This window comes from Marmota flaviventris, chromosome 3, assembly GCF_047511675.1.
Source record: "Marmota flaviventris isolate mMarFla1 chromosome 3, mMarFla1.hap1, whole genome shotgun sequence".
Classification (NCBI taxonomy): Eukaryota; Metazoa; Chordata; class Mammalia; order Rodentia; family Sciuridae; genus Marmota; species Marmota flaviventris.
The window spans coordinates 14588903-14611182 of NC_092500.1; the positions used below are offsets into that span (position 1 = coordinate 14588903).

Sequence of the window (22280 nt, forward strand, 5' to 3'; positions counted from 1 at the left end):
GAGACTGAGGCAGGAGGATCACTTGAGCCCAGGTGTTCAGAGCCAGCCTTGGGCAACCCAGCACATCCTGACTTAACAGCCACAGAACTCGTAAGTTACTACCTAATTCACTAACCTAGATTTCCTGCAACAGATGTCATGTTTAAGGAATTAGTTTTTTGTGTTTTTAAACTTAATTTATTTTACAGTAGAATGCATTCTGACATGCTGTACGTGGTGCAGAGTCACTCCACTAATGTAATCCTACATGTATGTAGGGTGGTAATGTGTCTCATTCTACTGTCCTTCCCGTCCCCACAACCCCACCTCTCTCCTCTATACAAACCAAAGTTCCTTCATTCTTCCCTAAGGGAATAAGTTCTTAGAAACCTTTTTTATTATCATTTTCAAGAAATCCAACAATAACCCCATACACCACCCACCTGGAGGCAAGCACAAAGACCTGCTCTGTATTGCCACTACAGCTGCACAAAGGGACGTGAGGCAGTAGGCAACCAATCTTGTTTCCATCACTATATGTCTCTAGCTGCATGTGGAACATTTTTTTTTTCCTTTTCTTTCTTTTTCAGGGCTGAGACTGAACTCAGGGCCTTGCGCATGCTAGGTGGCGCTCTGCCACTGAGCTGAACCCCACAATGTGGAACATTTTGAGGCCACTTTATGATGTTCATTAAGACTCCATTGGCGTGTGCGAGCTCCTGCTCCCAAAAGGGCCACTAATAGATGAGCTTCTTGCATTGCTGAGAACGAGCCTCTCTCGTCTTCCAAATGCTTCGTTTACTAAAACACAAATCAACAGTTAAGAAACCACCAGATCAGGAAATTAAGTCTATAATACAAAAAGAGACTAAGATATAGAAATAAGCAATAAAATCCTGTTTTGGGTGGATATCCCCTCCCTCCATGCCTGCCACAACCTCCTGAGTAGGCTGAATTACAGTGTGAGCCACTGTGCCCGGCTAGAAAGTACTGAATATATTTTCATAACAGAATTTCTACCCTATGCTTGGTGTGATGGTACATTCCTATAATCCCAGCTGTTGGGGGGCTAAGGCAAGAGGATTGCCAGTTTGAGGCCAGCCTCAGCAACTTATTAGCAAGATCCTGTCTCTTTAAAAAAAAAAAAAAAAAAGGTGGGGAAGGGCTGGGGATATAGTTGTGGTAGAGCACTTGCCTCACATGTGCAAGTCCCTGGGATTGATCCTCAGCATCAAAAATCAATGTCAACAAAAATGGCTGCAGGTGTAGCTCACCCCTGGGTTTAATTCTTAGTACCTGGGTGTGTGGCAGGGTAACTTACTTTCTGATTTACTAAGTAAATAACTTAGAAGTTAAAGGTAATATGCTTTAACTTTAAAGCAAATAGTTTGATTTTTTTAAAAAATATTTTTTGTACTTTACTTCAGCTTGCCTTGTATTAACCTAGAATGTTTGGATAATGGCTGTCCCATCCCTTCTAACAGTGACTGTCCTTCCCTTATTCTACTTCTCATTGTTTCCTGTTTTCTTTCCTCTTTTTCTATATCATGACCAGTTGAGAACTTTTGGCATTTAGGATTCCTTAAATGTAAATTCTTATCAGAATAACCCGGAGAGAAATCTCACGATCCTTCTGCATGGAAAGAAAGATTCAGGAATCTTATAGCGGGGACACAGTATCTCTACGTGTCTAGGACACAGAATAATAAAAAAAAGCAAATAGGATCTCCTGAAGGACAGGGACTGGTCTCTTTAGGAAAACAATCTTATAGATAGTACTTGAGAAAAGGGCAGATTGAGTCACATTGGTAGACCATGCTACATTTCCTTCCAGCTTTCCCAGATCTTCTGGTTTTAAAATATTTAAAAATAATCTACATGTGAGCTGAGTGTGGTAATGCACATCTAGGCAGGAGGATCCTAAATTCAAGGTCAGCCTCAGCAATTTAGCAAGATCCTATCTCAAAGTAAAAAAAAAAAAAAAAAAGGGCTGAGGATGTGGCTCTATACAGCATCCCTGGGGTCAATCCCTGGTACCAAAAAAAAAAAAAAATTCTACATTTGAGTCGGGGACAGTGCTGCATGTCTGAAATCCAAGCTACTTGTGAGGCTGAGGAAGGAAGGAGGATAACAAATTCAAGATCAGCCTAGGCAACTTAGGCAGACCCTGTCTCAAAAAATAAAAGGGCTGGGGATTACTGAGTGGTAAAGAACCCCTGGGTTCAATACATAGTTCCCCCCCACTCAAAACCCTAGGAAAACAAAACTAAAAAGTGTGAAAACAAACGTATTTGTGGGCACGAACATTCCAAAGGAGACCACACCAAGGATGACACTCAATCTCCCTCATGGGTTCCGGCAGCATCCTGGGTTGGTATTCACAGAGCTCAGAGTGAGAAAATGCAGATTCTTACCTGAAGAGACGGTGCTTATATCCCAGACTCGAAGCCCTTCTTTCTGACCTCCAAAGGCGTAAATGAATGGCAGATCAGGACAGCATGAAGAACAGAAGAGAACTCCCTAGGGAGAAAGAAAAGCACGTCAGTGGAGCCCTTGTCTCTCTAAGGTCCCACAGTGTGAGCAGGTGCAGCCACATTACCACCACAAAGGTGGCCTGCAGTCCCGAGGGGAGGGGTGCTGCCTGTCAGAGCAGGAAGGGTGCAGCAGGAAGGCGGTGCCGTGGAGGTGGGCTCTCGCCCTAGCCGCCTGATTCTTCATTATCCTAGGGGTGATTTCCTAAGACATCGAATCCACTAAGATCCAGAAGCTCTCCTTTCAAACAACAAAACTAATACCACAGGTCACTTAGATCTTTTTTCCTTTGCATCGCTGGGCCTCACTTGTTCAACCACCGAGGTACATCCCTTGCCCTCAAGTTATTTTTGAGTTTGTGATGTTTTCACTTTTATATTACTAGATAATACATATGCATTATAGGAAATATGAATAAGAAAAATAGGAAGACAGCAACTTCATATTCTGGGATGTAATATACTTAAATATAGAGACTTAAATAATCAAGCATTTGGAAATATGCATGATGCTATAAAATATACTTAAAGTGATACTATGAAACCTGCCTTACCATTAGTTAATACCCCCCCACACACATGATTTCTAATAGCTGTGTAGTGTTCTATGTACAGTCTAAATAACAGAATCTTGCACATGGGATGTGCTTAATATTTGTTCAAAGAATACTGGTTATTTCAGAAGTCTTTACTACTACTACGACATATCAACTTCAGTGCATTCAGAGCTAGTTATGTGGCGAGGTAGTGAGAGATGAATACACTGACGCCAAGAGCTCTGCTGTCTTAAGGTCAAAGATTCCTGATTTTAGGGTAAAATAATAGCCACTTCACTTGTCTGTGTCCTCTCCCCATCCTTTGTGGTCTTACTAAGTGACTGATAATCATGTGAATTAGAAAGGGAACCAAAATAATCACTGAATTTCCCAGAACTTTCCTAAGTCATTTAACTTCTAGAAAACTTAAAGCTCAATAACTTCAATACATTCTTTAATGCAGTGATTCCAAGAAAAAGATAAGCAAGAATCAGAGTAACAGGAAATAAAGATGCCCAGGAAATTCTTACCATTTTCATGTCCCTGGAATGAACCAGACTTGGCCTATCTCCCAATATGTCCCAAATCTTCACATATTTGTCTGCTGAAGCTGTTACAAGACAGCCCTTGATTTGACTGCTGAGATCAAGACCTAAAGGAAGATAACGATTAGTTCAGAGTCTCTAACTTTGAAATTCAGATTTACTTCATCCTGAGTTTATGGAAATTAAAGACAATATTCTTGCTCACCAGAGATTTCATCATTGTGTGCATTGAGTGTAAAAACTGGCTTATCTGAACGTGCATCCAAATTGTATACAAAGCCATCATCTGTACTGGCCTGCAAAGAGTAAAGAGGATGCCAATAAAATTAGCAATGGTTAAGTAGCATAAATCACAGTGGAAATCAGTTTCATATCTCACCTGTGGAGAATTAACATGGACACAAAGAACTTCCTTTTAGCTGAGCCAGTTTACACCCATATGGACTAGGTACACTGCACTGACCCCATGGCAGTGAGTTGGGAACACAAAGCTCTGGTGAGTGGATGGAATGGTGACAGAGCTGTGGGAGCACAGAGGGGTCAGTCACACCCATCAGGGCAGAGGGCTAGACCTTGAGTGTAAGTCTAAAAGCAGGGCTGGGAGCAGAGATTACTCAAAGTACAGCTGGGGAGGAGCTCACAGAATCAGGACTAGAGATCAGGCAAACAAAGGAAATGGCTTCTGAAGAAAGTGCGATCAGTATGGTGGCAGAGCGGTTCAACAGGAAGGGCAGAAAGGCAAACCAGGTGGACTGCTGCTCTCTCCAGCAAGGAGGAAATGGAGGAACCAGGTACTCAGTCAAGAGCAGGCATTTGTAGACTCAGACCTAAGTGTACTGCAGGTACTAGTATAAAGATGATGATGAAGACGATTATAATCAGTCTTTTTTGGTTTTGTTTATAAGAGTACAGGTGTGTGTGATTTTTAAACTTGGGAAACTTGTGAGACTATATTAGATGTTATTTCTAATGTCATCATAACATAAAATTTAATGTGGGGTTGATATTAACATATATTTTTCTATCCTATAGCACTGCTATGATATAAAAATAATGTTAAGCCATGTATATAATTTAAAATTTTCTAGCAGCCACATTAAAAAATAAAAATAAACAGATTAAAAAAAAAAAAGACCGGGTGAGAAACCAAGCCTATATACAGGCCAAGGGAGGAAAGGAGGATGGACAACTGAGGCAGTCTTGAAGGCTGGAGACAGGGCCAAAAACTGAAGAGGAAGGAGGTGACCATTTTATCACCTCTCACTTCCCTACATTTTTGTGACTTTAGCATCTATGACCATCTGCCATCAAATAACCTCAGGAACGATCTGCGCCTAACTGCTGAAGGCCAGTGTACAATACCGCATCCAATACAGCTGTGGCTTCACTCCTGGTAACTAACATCTGGCTTCAGGCAGGCAGCTTAGCTGGGATCTACATGTACTCAAGGTGCAGAGTTGAGACGATTCTCAGAATTATTACTTCAGGAAACTTATTAAAAGTGTCCACATCTTTTAAGAAAGTTATTTAAAAAAAATTTTTTTTTGTAGTTGTAGATGGATAGAATACCTTTATTTTATTTGTTTATTTTTATGTGGTGCTGAGGATCGAACCCAGTGCCTCATGCATGCTAGGCAAGTGCTCTACCACTGAGCTAAACCCCAGCCCCAAGAAAGTTATTTTTTAAAACAGTACTTATTTGAGATGGGGTCTCATTATATTGCCCAGGCTGGTCTCAAAATTGCAACCTTCCTGCCTCAGCCTCCCAGTGGCTCTTTAAAACACTTTACTTCCTTTTCATTATTTAGGGAAATTGGGAAACATGAAGGTATCACAACTTAATTAATATTCCCTTATGGAGGAAAGTTGGGATTTTATTTATCCTGGATGCAAATGTTGGTGGAATCACTTGATGTTATGTGGAAAACTATCCTCCCTCATACAGTAAGGGTGTTTATTGAAGGGTCTTATACTTTTTTCCTATTTGGGATACAGGGTTATAACTGAAAGCTGCTAGCATTCTCATCACTGGAACTCCATTTAAGTATGAATAAGTAAAGAATATCTTCCTGGACTGATTTTACCATTAAAAAATAAGGAATATTAACTATGCCTAATATTAAAAAAAAAAAAACTAAAAAAGTGATCAAAATCAGTAAGTAAAAATAAGATGCGGTACACTTTTGAGTGGTTGGCAATTAGCAAAATCATTCACATGTGCACTAATGCTTTTGTGGCTGAGCCATTCTCTTGTTTAAAACAAATAAAAACAACCCCAAACTTGTTTTTTCAACCTTAAACACTTCCTTCACAGTTAACACAGAAAAGGATTTTCAGAGAATTTCTCTACAATAGGGTTAAGGAAAATAAGCTGTTAGAAACCTAGAAAATCACAACAGTAACATTCACATTCTTACCAAAAAATGACAAGGTGAAAAGTGATTCCAAGTCACTCTCTCAATCTGCCCACTGAATCGCCACATCCGATGGCTTTCGTCTGGACTTCGGCAGTCATACAGAGCCACCGACCTGGACACATTTAGGCGGTTAGAGTTTGAAGAGTTCTTAGATTAGTATTTTAATTTATTTACTTCTCAAGACAGAGCCTCTCTACATTGCCCAGGTTAGCCTGAACTTGACATTCTCCGTGCTCAGCTGGGGACAGGTGTGCAACTATCATGCCTAGCGGATATTGACTTTTAATAACATGGTTAACAGAACAGAGTGTGAAGTCAAAAGCCCATTATTTAAAGCCTGTTTTAAGGTTCTAAAAGTAGGAAAAAATGAGTTGATTTTCCCTAATAGGTACCTTCAAGTGGCAAGACCACACATCTGGTCTTGCCACTTGAAGGTACTGGTGGCTCTGATGTAACAGTGGCTTTACTTTATAACACTTACCAGATGAATCCTACTTCCAAAAATTCAAAAATACCCTTTAGGACGATTTCTAAAATACCCTTTCTTGGGTAGAGCCCAGAGCCACATAACTCATGTCTTAGCTGCAGATGCTCTTCCCAATCAGGTTACTATATTGGGGGAGCCGAGGGATACCCTTTTGTAATTTTGAGTGAAGGACACATAAGAAATGTCAACGTACCACTCTTCAAAGGTAAGGAATCAAATACGTTGGTGATTCTACTGCTGCACTTCCCACCTTCAGACCCAGTCTGCACAAAGGAGGCTCCTGGGTTGCCTGCAGGGTCTCTCAGTCCCCAACCTCCCACTTCCATGAATTCTGCCCGTGATGTGGGCATTCCTCATAAAGGCAGTGAACATCCCCCACTCCATGTAATCTATTTTGGTCAAGAAAACAAGACAGGGCACTAGTTCTCAACCTACATCTTCAGAGGTCTTGGTATCTCTTGTACGTCCGACCTCGTCATGAGAACGCGTGTGGGTTAGCCTGCTGGCCTAGCCTACTGCAGGCAGAACGGCCAGCTGACTTCAGCCCACACTGCCCCACCTCACACAGGCAGAAAGGGTAAATGGTTATTATGGAAAGTAACTGAATTTGGGGATGTCTGTTTCATAATAATGGCTAACCTGTACATGCTTAAAAAATTGAAGTTACAAACTCCTATAGCTACATTATTATGATAAAACCACACATCCTTAGACTGGAAGGGCCATAATGAAAAGGAAAGTAGGCGCCTCACTAGTATGTACATTCAGTCTGGGTATCAAGGGATACTTTTTGAATTAGTTCAAGAGGATAAAAACAGCAGCAATAATTCTTGAAGTGCTTTCTTACTTATCATATGATCCAGAAATTAGAGTCTGTGCTTCAAATGGATGAAACTGTAGAGTCTGGACCTAAGGGGAGGAAAGATAAATGAAGAGATTTGTGTATCTGTCTTTATTTTTGGTACCATTACCTAACGTGTAAGAACTAATTTCTATAAATTATTCATTTCAAAATTAGTAGTGTATAAAGAAACATAAATCTGTGGCTTGACTTGGTGGTGCACACCTGAATCCCGGTGGCTTGGGAGGCTGAGGTAGGAGGATCACAAGTTAAAGGCCAGCTTTAGCAACTCAGCAAGGCCCTAAGCAACTTAGCAAGACTGTCTCAAAATAAAAAATTAAAAAAGGGCTGGGGATGTGGCTCAGTGGTAAAGTGCCCTGAGTTCAATTCCCGGTGCCAAAAAAGGGAACAAATGTTTGGCAAACTATATTCCCAAATAAAGGCCAGCACTTAAAGATATAATGTAGTATTCCCAAAACGTTTGTTATATATGAGAATGTGTGTGTGTGTGTGTGTGTGTCCCTTGAATGTTAAAAGATATTCAGAAGAAAAAGGGTGAATGGTCCAATGTATCTGGCCAACTATACCGGCTTCAAAGTCCTACAGAGCCCAGTGCAGTCATGATCTGTCACGTGCTGTTCTATTACGCTGACTGAAATCCCAGCCCCTTTTTAGGATCCTCTGTAAACATGTTATAGGGCACTAATATTCCCAGTCACTATACCTTCCTGGACCCATTTCTACATCTCTGAGATGACATTATACCTGCTGCAGAGAGCTTTGTGAAGATCCCATGAGATAACAGTGAAGCACTTTGTAAACCAAAAAACATGTAAATGCCCCAGATTTTTGAGAATCCTCTTCATTCACTCAGTCACCATACCTTGTCTGTGTGCACAGCGAGGCTAGCTGCTGGTTTCCCCACGGACATATCCCACAAAATTACTGTGCTGTCAGCTGACGCACTTGCCAGCACATTTCTGAGACAGGGAACACATAAATTAGATATGATCTTCTAAAAATCAGAGCATTAAATTAAGAAAAGGAATCAATTTAAATAGCATCAAAATGAATAAAATAAGTTTAACAAAAGAAATGCAATTTATATACCATCAACTAACAATACACTGCGAACTACCAAAGATTATCATAAGAAATGAAAGCCAGTCTAATTACACGGAAGATCCCCTGCTCCTGTACTGCAGACTGAATATTGGTTAAGATGGAAACAGGGCATCGACCGACTGAGCTATAAGCTGATCTACAGAATGAATCACATCAGTCCCTTTCAAAATCAAAATCCCAGCTGACTTTTTTTTTTTTTTTGGCAGAAAGTAACAAACTGATTTTAAAATTCATGGGATAATGCAAATAATAACCCATAATAACCGAAAAATCTTAAGAGCAAAGTTGGGAAACTCATACTTCCAGATTTCAAAACTTAAAAAGTTATGGTGGTCTGTTACTGACATTTGGACAGATCTATGCGTTAAAAGGATAGAATTTTTGACAAAAGTGACAAGATAATTAATGCTCAAAAGAATGGTCTTTTCAACACATGGATCAGGGACAACGCATATCCGCATTCAAAAGTTAGGCCCCGACACCTCACATCACAAATGAAAGAATAACTCAAAATGGACCACAAGTTTAAGTGTTAAGAGCTAATGCTATGAAACTCTCAGAAGTGTTCTTCTGAGAGCACAGGTATGAACCTTCATGATGCCAGGTTAGGCAATGGTTTTTTACATACAGCACCAAAAGCAGAAACAAAAATAAGCTGGACATCACTGACATGAAACACTTGTGCTGGAAAGTATTCTATAAAGAAAACAAAAAGATAACCTATAGAACTGAAGACAATATTTCTGATTAGGCATTAATATCCAGAATATGTAAAGAACTCAAACAACTCAGAAGACGGACAAAGGACTTGAACAGACATTTCTTACAAGGAAGATTAAATACAGTGACCAAAAGATGCTCAATATCACTAATCCTTGAGAACCGAAAATCAGAATCACAACAAAGGTCAGGCATGGTGGCACATGCCTATAATCCCAGGGACTCAAGAGGCTGAGGCAGGAGAAGCACAAGTCTGAGGTCAGCCCGGGCAGTTCAAGTGAGACCCTTTCTCAAAAACAAAAAAACTTCATACTTCTTAGTATCAAAAAATAGAAAATAAATGTTGGAAGGAAAGAGAGAAACTGGACTCCATGTGTACCGCTGGTAGGAATATAATATGGTGTAACTGATATGGAATGGTATAGTAGTTCCTCAAAAAATTAGAACTATGATATGATCTAGCAATACTTCTGGGGACATGTCCAAATGCACTGAAAACAGGGACTTGAGATTCTGTACATCTACATTCACAGCAGCATTATTTGCAATAGCAAAAAGATGGAAGCAACCCAAGAGTCTGCAGATGAATGGATTAACAAATGTAGTATTAAAACACAATGGAATATAAGTCGGCCTTAAAGAAAGAAACTGACTTGAATAACAACATGTATGAACCTGGAAGACTTTATGCTGAGTGAAGTAAGCCAGTTTCAAAAAGACAAATACTGTATGTTCATGTGAGGTGTTTAGAATAATCATATTCATAGAGACAGAAAATGGAAGGGTGGCTGTCAAGGCTGGGAGAAAGGGGACACAGGAAGTTATTGTTGAAGTGTTTATAGGGTTCAGAGTTTTAGTTTGGGAAGATGAAAAAGTTCTAGAGATGGATGTGGTGATGGTTGCACAGCAATGTGAATGTCCAAAAAGTCACCAAAACTTAGAGTGGTTTAAGTGGTAATTTTATGTTATGGATATTTTAAAGAAAAAAAAAAAAAAAAAAAGCAAGCAGTAGAGATATGAAAAATGAAGTAAGAAAAATGTCTTCTGTGAAAAAGCCCATTGTCCCACTGTCACCATGCTACATGCCGTCTTTCCAGTGTTGGGGAGCAGAGAGAGCCACGTCACAACATGCAGGAAGCTCCCTGGTGAGAAGCGGCGGGTCACGTGGGGGATGCACAGACAGAACGCAGAGCTGCTGCCCTGACACCACAGCGAGGGGGGTGGAAACAGAGGCCCACGACACACCCAGCAGAGACAGGGACAGGTGTCAAGTCACCAGGGTCAGATCTGACAGTCAAGCAAGTGCCATTTCTTTTTACCTGATGAGCTTGTTCCATGAAAGGTCAAGGACAGCATCAGTATGCCCTTCTGTAGAGGAACTCTGCAATAATTGTTTTAGTTACTTTTTGTATTAAAAGCCTCCCCTCCATAAAATTGATATATTAATTTGCAAGATGCTTTAGATCGTAAGATTATTGTTCTGCTGTAACACACACCTGCTTGAAGAACTAAACATTTTGACTGCCTATTGCCATTGATACCTAGGATAAGGGTTCTTTACAGGGAAGAAACATGAGCACGTAATGCAGGCACTAATCCTACAAACAGCAATATTGCCACTTGCCTCCCCCAAACCTAACGATTTAAAATACAACAGGAATTAATACATGGATATTTAGAATACAACACATAAGAGGCTAAATAGAAACTTTTAAAAAGTGCAAAACTAGCATATTAGTATGAATAGTTATTATATACGAGGAAGAATCACAACCTGAGCCATATTTTGGGTGGGAAATAATATGACACTGGAGGTTTTATGCAAACAAATGTTTTCCCTGGATGGGGTTTTTGAAAGTAGAAATTATAATACCTTCATAACTACCTGTCTTATTCCAACAAGAATATCTGATTGAAAAAGTATGTTCTTATATTCTCCAATAAACTTCTCTGCATTTGTTTTTAAAGTATTTACTAACTTTTTACCTTCTTTCCTTTCTTTTTCTTCTTTTTTGAAAGTTTACTCCCGAGTGTGAAGACGGGCTCTAAAGAGTCCACTATATCAAGGTCCCATACTTCAATAACAGGGGTCATGTTTCCCACAGCAATGTAATTTCCTGCAGGAAGAAACAATGTGTTTGTGATTACAAAGAGAAAAAAAAAGACAAAAATAACTTCTAAGCAAATATTTTACATTGTAGGTTAAGTGAGCAATGGCTTAGAGCAGGTACTCTCAAACTTCTATATGCACCATCTAAAAGTTGTTAAAATCCAGACTATATTTCAGGTGACCTTGAGCGGGCCTGAGTCTGCATCTCTAACAGCTCCCAGGTGATACCAATGTTGTGCTGCTGGTTTTAGGACTGGTATTTGAGTCATGAAGGTGCCTTGTTTGGCTTCAGTGTCCTCACCAACACAGTGGGGATAACTGAGGCCCACCAACACCCTTCCTTCCTCATGGGCTGATGTAAGGATGAGGGTCAGGTCGGTTCATGAATGTGAAAAGGCCTTACAAACAAGAGAGATGATGTCGGTATTGTCAGCATTTACCTCTCTTTTAAGAAGTACTACCAGAGCACATAATAGGGTGCGGATGTGGCCAAAAAGGCCAAGATAAGAAACCAATTAGGGACAAGCCTCTTCATTTTAGTTTTACCTCATGTTTCTGAAACAGATCATGCCACTAAACTCTAGCAGGTAACATACACATTTTACCACTTTATATTGGTTTTTTTATGGGACCTCAATAGTTCTACAGTCTAAAAAGCTTCAAGCTTTGTCCCTCAGGCTATAGTGGAGCTAAAGTCTGAAGATAGACATACCCCAAGAAATTAACCATTGCTGTGTTAAGGACTTCATAACCATAACTTCAGAAAATAACAGCAACTTCGTATCAGCAATAATTCTGAATACACACATACAGAAAACAGTTTATTAGCTAGGAAAATGCAACAGGGCTAGGGACCAGAGGGCAACCTTAAGTTTTCCAGTTACCAGTAGAATCATCTGGGTTGGGATCAAAATTCAGCCATTCCACACTGAGAGGATATGCAGACAAAAGTATATCATGGTGTACATAGAAAGAGTCTTCTTCTTGATTATAAACTGAAAAGATTGGGAAAAAAAAGTTACTGCATCAGAGTAAGTCATCAGAAATTATACCCACAAAAAGAACACTTTCCCGACTAGAGACACATTGGATGACATTAAAAGGAGATCCATAGTCAATATTGCCAGGTGAAAATTATTCACGTCTAATATCTGCCCATTACCTAGCATGCCCCATAGCGGAACACGGACACCCACAGTCCCCCACCCACATGCCTGCCAGGTAAATGGTCTTGTCTTCTAGTTCATTCATGACAGAAAACAAACATTCATGATGGATCCTTCAGGAGCACTTATTTGATTTTCTTAAATGTCTAACTGATTGATTATAAGTCAGAAAAAACAAAGGACCACACTGGGGAAAAATAATTCATAGTCGGAAATACAATATTCAGAAGTTTATAAAGACCAACAATGTAAACAAAACTTATGAAGACCTCCTATTGGAATATGGCAACCAACAAAATTAGCTCTTTAGAGGCCGGGATGATGGCTCAGTGGTAGTGTGCTTGCCCAGCATGTGAGGCACTGGGTACGATTCTCAGCACCATATACAAATAAATAAAATAAAGGTCCATCAACAACTAAAAAAAAAAAAAGCTCTTTAACATTGTTATAAAGTTAAGCAGCAAAACCAAAACTGTTAAAATCCATAACTAGGAAGTCTTTTAAAAATTATATAATGAGGGGCTGGGATTGTGGCTCAGCGGTAGAGCACTCGCCTCACACGTGTGAGGCGCTGGGTTCAATCCTCAGCACCACATATCAATAAATAAAAATAAAGATTAAAAAAAAAATTATATAATGAAACACTAGATATCAGAATGTCCACCTCCTACAGATTTGCTTTTTGTTAAGAAAGAAGTAGACCATAAAATAAGCTGTGGATTTTTTTTTTTTTTTTTTTAATTCCTTGGGCCTCTGCTTCTGAAATGGGTGTGGGATTAGCAGATTCTACGTGAAGTTCTATCACATCTGTCTACCATGAGAATACAGGTTCAAAATGATCAGACTATGGTCCTATAAAAGACTCAAGCATGGCCAATGTACTTATCTTACATCTTAAATAAAACTGGTGATGATACTTTAAAACACATTCTTCTTTTAACCACATCAGGGCAACAAATAGATCAGCTTTATTTATTTATTTATTTATGTTCTGGGGATTGAACTCAGGGGCACTTAACCACGGAGCCACATCCCAGCCCTATTTTCTATTTTATTTAGAGAGAGGGTCTCAATGAGTTGCTCAGCGCCTTGCCATTGCTGAGGCTGGCTTTGAACCCATGATCCTGATGATCCTGCTGCCTCAACCTCCCGAGCCGCTGGGCTCATGGGTGTGTACCACCACGCCCGGTACATAGCTTTAGAATATAATTTTTGAAATCACTAGAAATATGCTGGGTAATCCAGAGATACCCTCCACACCCAAATAATAAAGCATATCCATAATGACCTAACTTAGTGGGGAATGGAAATGCAATTGCCTTACTTAACTTCTTACTACTCTGATCCTGAATTCAAAGGAATGACTACAATGTTCTTAGATGAGAATGTTACAAATAATGACAAAAGACTATCTTATAATTTTAATTATTTGAAATTAGAATTGGTCTTAAAAAATTTGAACGAGGGGCTGGGGTTGTGGCTCAGCGGTAGAGCGCTCGCCTAGCTCGTTTTAGGCCCTGGGTTCAATCCTCAGCACCACATAAAAGTAAATAAATAAAATAAAGGTATTGTGTCCAACTATAAAAAATAAAATATTAAAAAAAATTTGAATGACATGGCTCTCATCTGAAATATGCAACAGTTCAAAGATATCAAGAGTGAGAAAAACTTCACATTACAGTGCCTGCTATCGGAAGCCTTTTTAAAGAAAAATTTCCTAAAAAGGTCACAATGAGTCATGGAATAAAATTGGCCTAATCTATATGCTTCCTGCAGGCAGCCCTGAAGATTCCCAAGAGTCACAGAAATCTAAGCTGGAACCAGGGGGCTGGGGTGAAGCACAGCAAGCCTAGCAAGCCTAATACCTGGTTCAATACCCAGTATTGCAGAAAACAAAACAAAACAAAACCACATCTGATTTAAAACTTCATATCACTGTACACCTCAGAATACTGGAGAACATTTGCCTCTGGCTTTGGTATAAACATTTCTGAACTGGGAAGGTGAGCAAGAAATTTTGGTTCCAAAAGAGAACTACGGCTCTCTTTGTTGAATTATTATGCAGAAAATAAAGTGTTTCACAAAGGAAAATATCTGAAACAACTCTCAAAAAAGCAGGATAAACATCTGTCTGTCCAGCATAATTGTAATCACATAAAAATGTCTGGGCCATGATGGGCAAGAATGAAAACCCAGGGTAGCAAGTGGTCACCTCAGGGTAATGGGGTCAGAAAATTCTGTTACTTTTGTAAGTTTTTTTGCTGCCATGTCTACCTTGGGAAGGGGGAAAAGTAAAAAACTGGTGAACATATTGACATGAAGATTAAAAACCCCTATTAGAACTTTCTAGGGACCAATTTCCACTAAAAAAACAAAGGTACCAAAATGACAGCTCAGACTACACATTGCCCAGAACACCACCAGGAAAAGGACAAGTAATTTAACTCTGTAACTAACTCAAATGAGGTACAGCAGAATTTAGCACTTAAGACTTCATAACAGTAACTATAACAGTTATTTTAATATTACTTATAAAACCTCTTAGTGGAGGACTTATTTCACTTACCATGTACCTCCAAATTGCATTGTTCCTGTTCAGCTCTGCCACAAACTATGAGATTGTCACTGGGCTTAATCAAGAAATCTTCACGCTCATATTGTTCCTAAGTGGGCAGAAAAAAATAGTCAATGGCTAAAGGAGAGATCCAGTGAGGTTTCTCAGACACTCACGAGCACAATTAGAAAAGTGATGTTAAAATTTACCGTATCTTTCAGAGTAACATAAGGATCTTGATCATTACTCCCATAGACTGTAAGACCCAGGAGAGATTCACCAAGCGTCTCAGCATCTAAAGGAATTCATCAAAATGAGTAAAGTGGTCATCTTGACAAAAACAGTTTTCTGAAGACATCCATCTGTGGACTTAGACCCAATTTTATACTAACTACACATTATCCATAGTACAGAAAGGAAACTGCAGGAATTTTAAAATCCATTTATATATATATATATATATATACACACACACACACACACACACACACATATATATATTTTATTGGTTGCTCAAGATAATACAATGATCTTGACATATCATACATTTGATTCAAATGGGGTATGAATTCTTATTTTCCCACGTGTACAGATTGCAGGATCACATTGGTTATACAGCCACACTTATACATACAGCAATACTAGTGTCTGTTGTATTCTGCTGCCCTTCCTATCCCCCCTCCCTTCACCTCTCTCTACCCGATTTGGAGTATGTTTCTGATAGTCTTGGGATTCACAATCTTCCAATGAAAGAATTAAAGAATTAAATCTGCTGGACATGGTGGTACACCCTGTAATCTCAGCTACTTGGGAGGCTGAGGTAGGAGGATCACAAATTTGAGGCTAGCCTAAGCCAACTTACTAAGACCATGTCTTAAAAAAATCAAAAGGGCTGGGGTGTGGCTCAGTAGTAGAGCTTTTGACTAACATGTGCAAGGTTCTATGTCCAATTCCCAGTACCACACCAACCAACCAACAAAAGACCCCCCCCACTTTTATAAAATATTAGAACTGTGCTCAGACTCTCTAGCTTGCTTGGTGCAATCATAATTCAAGGAGCTACAGAATGGTAGTTTTGAGGACCTGGAAATAAATTGCCCTGAAACACTAAAATCAACACAGAATAAATAAGGGCTGTCTGGTCAAAACTGAGAAAGGATGGCTTCAGAGTAAGCAGCTGCTGTAGTGCAAGTATTCTCAGAACTGTTGACATGCTATTGTGCCTCATGAATCTGGGAAAAAAATGCTATATGCCCTTTTCACTAAACTGACTTGAAAACGAAATCACTCTTTTATGGCACATCTACAAATATAACATAGAGTGGACCCAGAGTGACATAAAACTCAGGATAAGGAAGACACACTCATTGTTAGGGAAGCTATTTTAAGAAGATAGGACTGACAGGTCTTCCCATAGCACCATGTCCTTAATGAGGTGGGGCCCACGACCCAAGGCTGATGGGTCACACCAAGAGGAACACACTGAAAAAAAATGAAGGCTTTAGAGCCAGAGCGTCCAAACCTTAGCACCACCTTCCCCGGCACTGGGTGACACTGGTGGATGGAGGTGATATTCTGATTTTAAAAATGAGGTAAACAGCAGTGCACAGGACACAAGGCCAGGGGATGAGGAATAAGGAGGAATGAGCATCTAGATGGGAAAAAGGGATAAATGACAATAGAATCTGACACAGATGGAGTAAGTCAGGGTTACTTATCTTAAGGAAAAGGGGTATACCAGCAGTAAGACTGACACGGGGGACCAATTCTGACAGAAAGCGCACCCACAGGACTGATGCAAAATTCCCGGCTGCCTCTGCAATTCTTTCTTCCCTTTCTTCCTCCTCATTCCTCCTGATCAGACCAGGTCTTCTGACCTAATTTATCTTGAAGTTCCTTGCTTCTCCTGGGAGAGGCTCACCCCATCTCCCAACTCACTCTCCATTGCTGCCTCAGGCAACTCCCCAAGATTTATACCAAGCTGTTCTGCACCCTGTGCTCAAAGATCTTCAATGATCCCCCGACAGCGATTCCTAAGCCTGGCATTCAGGCTAAGACCCAATTGGTCACTCTAGACTTTTCACCAACTCCCCACGCACCTCCTGCATCTTCACTCACACAGATGGACTTACCGGTGCTTCTTCTCCTCATCAATCACTTTCCAAGCTCAGCCCTGCTGCGACACTACAGGCTCTCTACAGTTTGCCCCACTGCACTAAATTTTCCTTTCCTTAGGTTAACATCTACCTCCACAACGTTACCTCTACAGTATTTGAACATGCCCGTTTGAGGGACCAGGCCAAGTCTGCTAAATTTCACTCACTGCTTTACTCAATTCCATCTTCTCCAGAACCTACTTCCTCATTTCTCCTTAACCTGCCCTCTTTACTGATCTTCCTGTGCCCAGCACAGACCCCATCTCCAGGTCCTATTCTTCGAGCACTCCACCATGCTAACTGCCCTCTGGGCACCCTAGAGTGTTCTCCATTAACTCATATGTGCCCAGTTAAAACAAAAAACTTGGCATTATAGAAATTTCCAAGCAGGAACAAAAGGAGAGAGTCCATTAAAAAAAAAACCTAGGGCATATCCCCCAGCTTTGACAATTAACAATATTTTCTCACTGTTGTTTCTTCTACCCATTCTCCCTACCCCCACCCCAATCTCTGGGGTTTTTTAGAGCAAATTCTAGAGAGCATATTATTTTACTTGACTTTTCAATGTGAACTTCTCACCAATGGGGTTATTTCTGGTGCCTGATTATAACAGCTATGAAATTTTTTAATGTACTATGTTAAATGTACTTTATCATTCCAAGAAAATCTAGCATAAGATTAGATATTTAATAAAATTGATAAAACTTTATACTGGGTCACTGAATTGTTGCACAAATCCAGACTCTGAGGAAGAGAAACAGAGATTCTTTGACTCTCCTCAGTGTCACTTAGCATGACACTCTGTCAGATTATTACTTATATTCCCTTCCCACCCAGCTATTGACAAAGCCAAGCTAAGGAAGGTAAAAACTTATAAGAAAAGGGGATCAGAGTTTAAAAAGTACCAAAATAGGAAGTATACATGAAATCAAAATGGTTTCATCTTTGGGATTTTACATATTGTACATCATATAAGGACCAACTTTTGTTCACTCATTAGAAATCCTTCAAGAGTTGTTCCTCTGTAATCATGAAATGGTAGTAATTTTGCTTTGCTGCAGATAACATTCATATTGAACTGATTTTTTATGTGTTGGGTCATTTATGTCTTTCTGATTTTCTAACTTGGGAGTTGCTGATTCTGTCAGAGTCCCACCAAGTCCCCAAAATGCAGAACAATTGAAATTTAGAAATTAAATAAATAAAAGTATTAAGTCATGCACCAAACACGAATGCTTATTTCTCAACCCTCAAGATCTGGTGTTAGTGCCAAGCAGGGCAGCAGACCAGAAGACCACCATGGCACGGTGTCCCAGCTTCCACTGGCTCCTTTTACATACACGTTCACACTTCCTTTCCAAAGAGAGCAATAAAGTTCTGTTTATGTCTTCTCAGTTCATTTTATTTCCCCCTGAACTGCTCTTCTGCTCTCCTTTTTCTCTTCTCTTAAAAATTTTTAAATTGTCTCCTACAACATTGTCTCAACATGCACATATTGTGAAAAAAGTCAATGCAGTTGAGGAAAAGGTATAAAGAGATAAGTTCAAGTACATTATAACCAAATACAAGAACTCACAAATGGGTTACAGATTAATATACCTAATTTACGCAAGAAAATACATGATGCTTTTTTTTTTTTTTTTTTTAAAGATCTTAGATTTATACCTTAGACCAGTGGATTAGAACTTATCTTCTAAACTAGTTTAAAAACATGCTGTCTAAATCTTGGACCAGATTATTTAATTGAAGTCAGAGATAATAAAACTTGGAGTAATGCTTTGGAATACCACAAGCATGGTAGAGAGCACTGTGCCCATATATTATAAACAGCAGCAGTGACTGACTTCTCACCTGGGTCACCGTCCTCATCGTATTTATCTAGGTCGTACTCAGCCAGCTCATCATCATCTAGGGTGCGGTCATCCTCTGGGTCACCATCCTCTAGGGGTTCCCTTGGTCGTGCCTGGGTGCGGGCGCTCTGCATGCCATCTTCTGAAGGATTGCCTATTTCCTCTTCCTCACTACCACCTTCTTCTCTATGAGAACAAAAAGAAAAAAGCAATCACCCAAATGGCACTGTCCAATAACAAGACCATTAAGTTATTTTTTAAAGTGCACATCTCTTCTGGATTTGATCACAAATAGCAACATTCTCGAAGCTACTTACTGTAGCTTTTCCTTTGCTTCAGCAATGAGACGTTTTACTTCATCTTTACTTAACTCTACCTGTAAGAGAGAAAGCATTTCATTATAACATATTTAAGGAAATCATTAGATGTCTTTGAATTAATAAGTTTGTGAACAAATGTAAAATATAACTTCAAGAGACATCATCAAGATGAGAACCAAACATCAATCCAGCCTCTTTCAATTTAACATTAATAATTTTTATAGGTCCTTATAATCAAGATCCTTTCCCACTAAAATGGTCCAGACTTCCTACCTGGATAGCCTTTACCCTAATAAGAGTTCAAAACTCAGGTCACTCTCTTTACTTTGAAACTGGCATTCCCTCACCTTAGCAGTGCTTTAGTACCTTTAAAATACACAGAACACTACCAAACTACAAGCTCCTTGAAGAGGGAGGCTGACATGTCATTGTATATCTAAGTACATAGTTCAGTGGCCCATGCGGTGATGCTTAAGAACTGATGATGAATCCAATCAATCACCGTTTCTACAAAAAAGCCTTTGAGAATGGCATTCCACTGTGGGATAGCTCCAGAAAACACTTAAGTTTAATTTAAAAATAGTTATTTGTGTAATTTTTCCTTTTGTGGATTTCACAGAATTCAACTACTTCCTTCTATAAACTCTTCAAATTTGTCTGCACCAGAAAATCACCTGGGGGACCTTTAGAAATTTCAGGCCATGTGCTGAGTTATGGCTCAGTGGTACAGCATTTGCCTAGTGTGTGTGAGGCCCTGAGTTCACAAAAACAAACAAACAAATATTTCAGGCCGGGCTGGGGATGTGGCTCAAGCGGTAGCCCGCTCCTCTGGCATGCGTGCGGCCCGGGTTCGATCCTCAGCACCATATACAAACAAAGATGTTGTGTCCGCCTAAAAAATAAATATTAAAAAAATTGTCTCTCTCTCTTTAAAAAAAAAAAAAAATATTTCAGGCCATACTCTAATCTCAATACTTCAGAGTGGGACCTCTGTAATATGTGACGTTCCAAGTGTTTCCAATGTGTAGGCTCATTTGAAAATCACAGTTTTCAAAAATTTGAAAGACTGTATGTCTCCCTTTAATAAGAACTGTTTCCACATTTAACAAATTTTAGCGAGATAATTTTCTGTCCCTATGCTATAAATATGTATTGAATGTCTGCTGCAAGCCAAACACCTGAGAAAAAGTTGAGTAAAACAGCCCCTGCTTTGGGGGAATGTACATCTATTGGGACTATTCCAACCCCTTACTCCTGTGCACTCCTTGTCCAAATCACTCACTTTCCTATCATTTTCCCAATCTGTCATCATTGGCTTGGTCCAATTACATTCAAAACGACCCGTTTTACAACCTATTCCCACTGACATACAATAAACGCACATATTAAGTCCATAAAGGCAGGGCCTTTTCTGGACTCTCGCGTATCTCGGGATCCTGGACAAGGCCTGGCCTGCAGAAAGCACTCAGTATGTATGTGATGGATAACTTAAGTAATTTTCATGTACGCTACAGACTCAGTGTGCGCGCCTGTCGGCTTTTCATCCATGGGTCACGTTCACTCCTCATCCCCACCGCCCCATCAGCACCTCATTTGGGTTAATTCAAGGAATTCCTAATTTGACTCCAGCCTCACGACACGGCAGCTTCCATCCTCACTCCTCCGAGCACAAAGCACGGGAGTGCAAAGTGGCGTCCGGTCACAGGTGCTCCCTTCCCGGTTCCGCCTGAAAGTGCCCTGGGGTGGGAGTGCGGCTGCTGTCAATCAGCGTTGGGCGCCACCTCGCACCCGAAGCAGCACCCCGCCCCTTCCCACTCCGCGAGGTCCACGTGCCGGGAATTTGGGGGTGTGGCTGGGCTTGGACCCACCCGCCCGGAGGAGCAAGGTCCAGACAGTCCCAGGAAACCCGGGCCGACCGAGCCACGGCTCTGGTCACCGCAACCAAGCCAAAGCCAGCCTCGGCCGGTCCCGTCACACCAGCCTGGCCAGAGCCGGTGCGGGGTCCCCAGGCCGCACTGACCCGGCAAGCCGCTCCCCGCGATCTCGGAGCGACCAGGCCTCACCTTGTCAGGCGTCTCTTTGGCCACGCCGCAGCGGACCCAGGCCACGCACGTCACCTGGCGGCTGCGGTTCATGGTCCTCAGCTCAAGGGCGTCTCAAGTTAAAGACCCGGGCCGCAGGGGAAGGTGGCGCGCCGCACCGAGGCCCGCAAGCTCTCGAGGCCGCCGGCAGGCAGAGCGCAGGCGCCGGCACTCGCGGCGGCGCTCGCGACTGATGTCATTCGCGGGCGCCGAAGGCAAAGGGGCGGGGATAGGTAGGGGCGGCCCCCGCGGGGCGTGGCCGTGTGGCGTGTTGCCTTGTGTCCTGCGGGGTGAAGGGTGTTTCACGACTGTCCGGCTTGTGGCGGCATCTGCGGACTTCTTGGGATCAAAGAAAATATTTAGAACTGCAGGGTTAATCAGAGACAAAATGCCACCCACCTTTAGGTATTTCCCTGCCGTTCCGTTGACTTCTGGTCACAGAGGGAGGTGTGTGGCTTTTTTTTTTTTTTTTTTTTTGGTGCTGGGGTCAGATCCCGGGCCCAGCAGTCTCCCCTGCCTCACCTGGAGCCCTTCATCATATTCTTGAATGTAACTGTCTCACCTTAAAACATTTAGCACCTGTTAAATTCTAAGTATACGTTACCATTTTGACCATTTTTAAGCGTACCAGTTTAGAAGCATTAAGTTTGAAAGAACTTTTTTTTTTTTTTTTTTTTAAATGCAACAAGAGTGATGAACAGGCAGGAACCGGGCTATATTTAGGGAAAAGTACATAAACGGATTTATTCCTATAGGTGGGCTTATTAACGTCTGGCTAGGCTTAGTCAGGTGGGCCCTCCTGGCATTTGGAAATGGGCTCGTGTTTGAGTATTGGACTCTCTGGGTCAGTGCCCTTGGGGAT

The 22280-nt window shown here is 40.9% G+C and overlaps 1 protein-coding gene across 1 annotated transcript; it reads right to left on the reverse strand.

The window, feature by feature from the left end:
• Positions 1–354: 354 nt before the first annotated feature.
• Positions 355–21587, reverse strand: Pwp1 (PWP1 homolog, endonuclein). Its single transcript, XM_027941415.2, has 15 exons — positions 21401–21587; positions 19335–19393; positions 19019–19203; positions 15221–15306; positions 15024–15120; positions 12176–12286; positions 11168–11298; positions 10501–10562; positions 8220–8316; positions 7343–7404; positions 6009–6120; positions 3797–3887; positions 3577–3698; positions 2394–2499; positions 355–780 (listed from the first exon to the last, which is right to left on the reverse strand). Exons 1-15 carry the CDS (start codon positions 21470–21472, stop codon positions 671–673), a joined length of 1503 nt encoding a protein of 500 aa, XP_027797216.1. The 5' UTR covers positions 21473–21587; the 3' UTR covers positions 355–670.
• Positions 21588–22280: the final 693 nt, after the last annotated feature.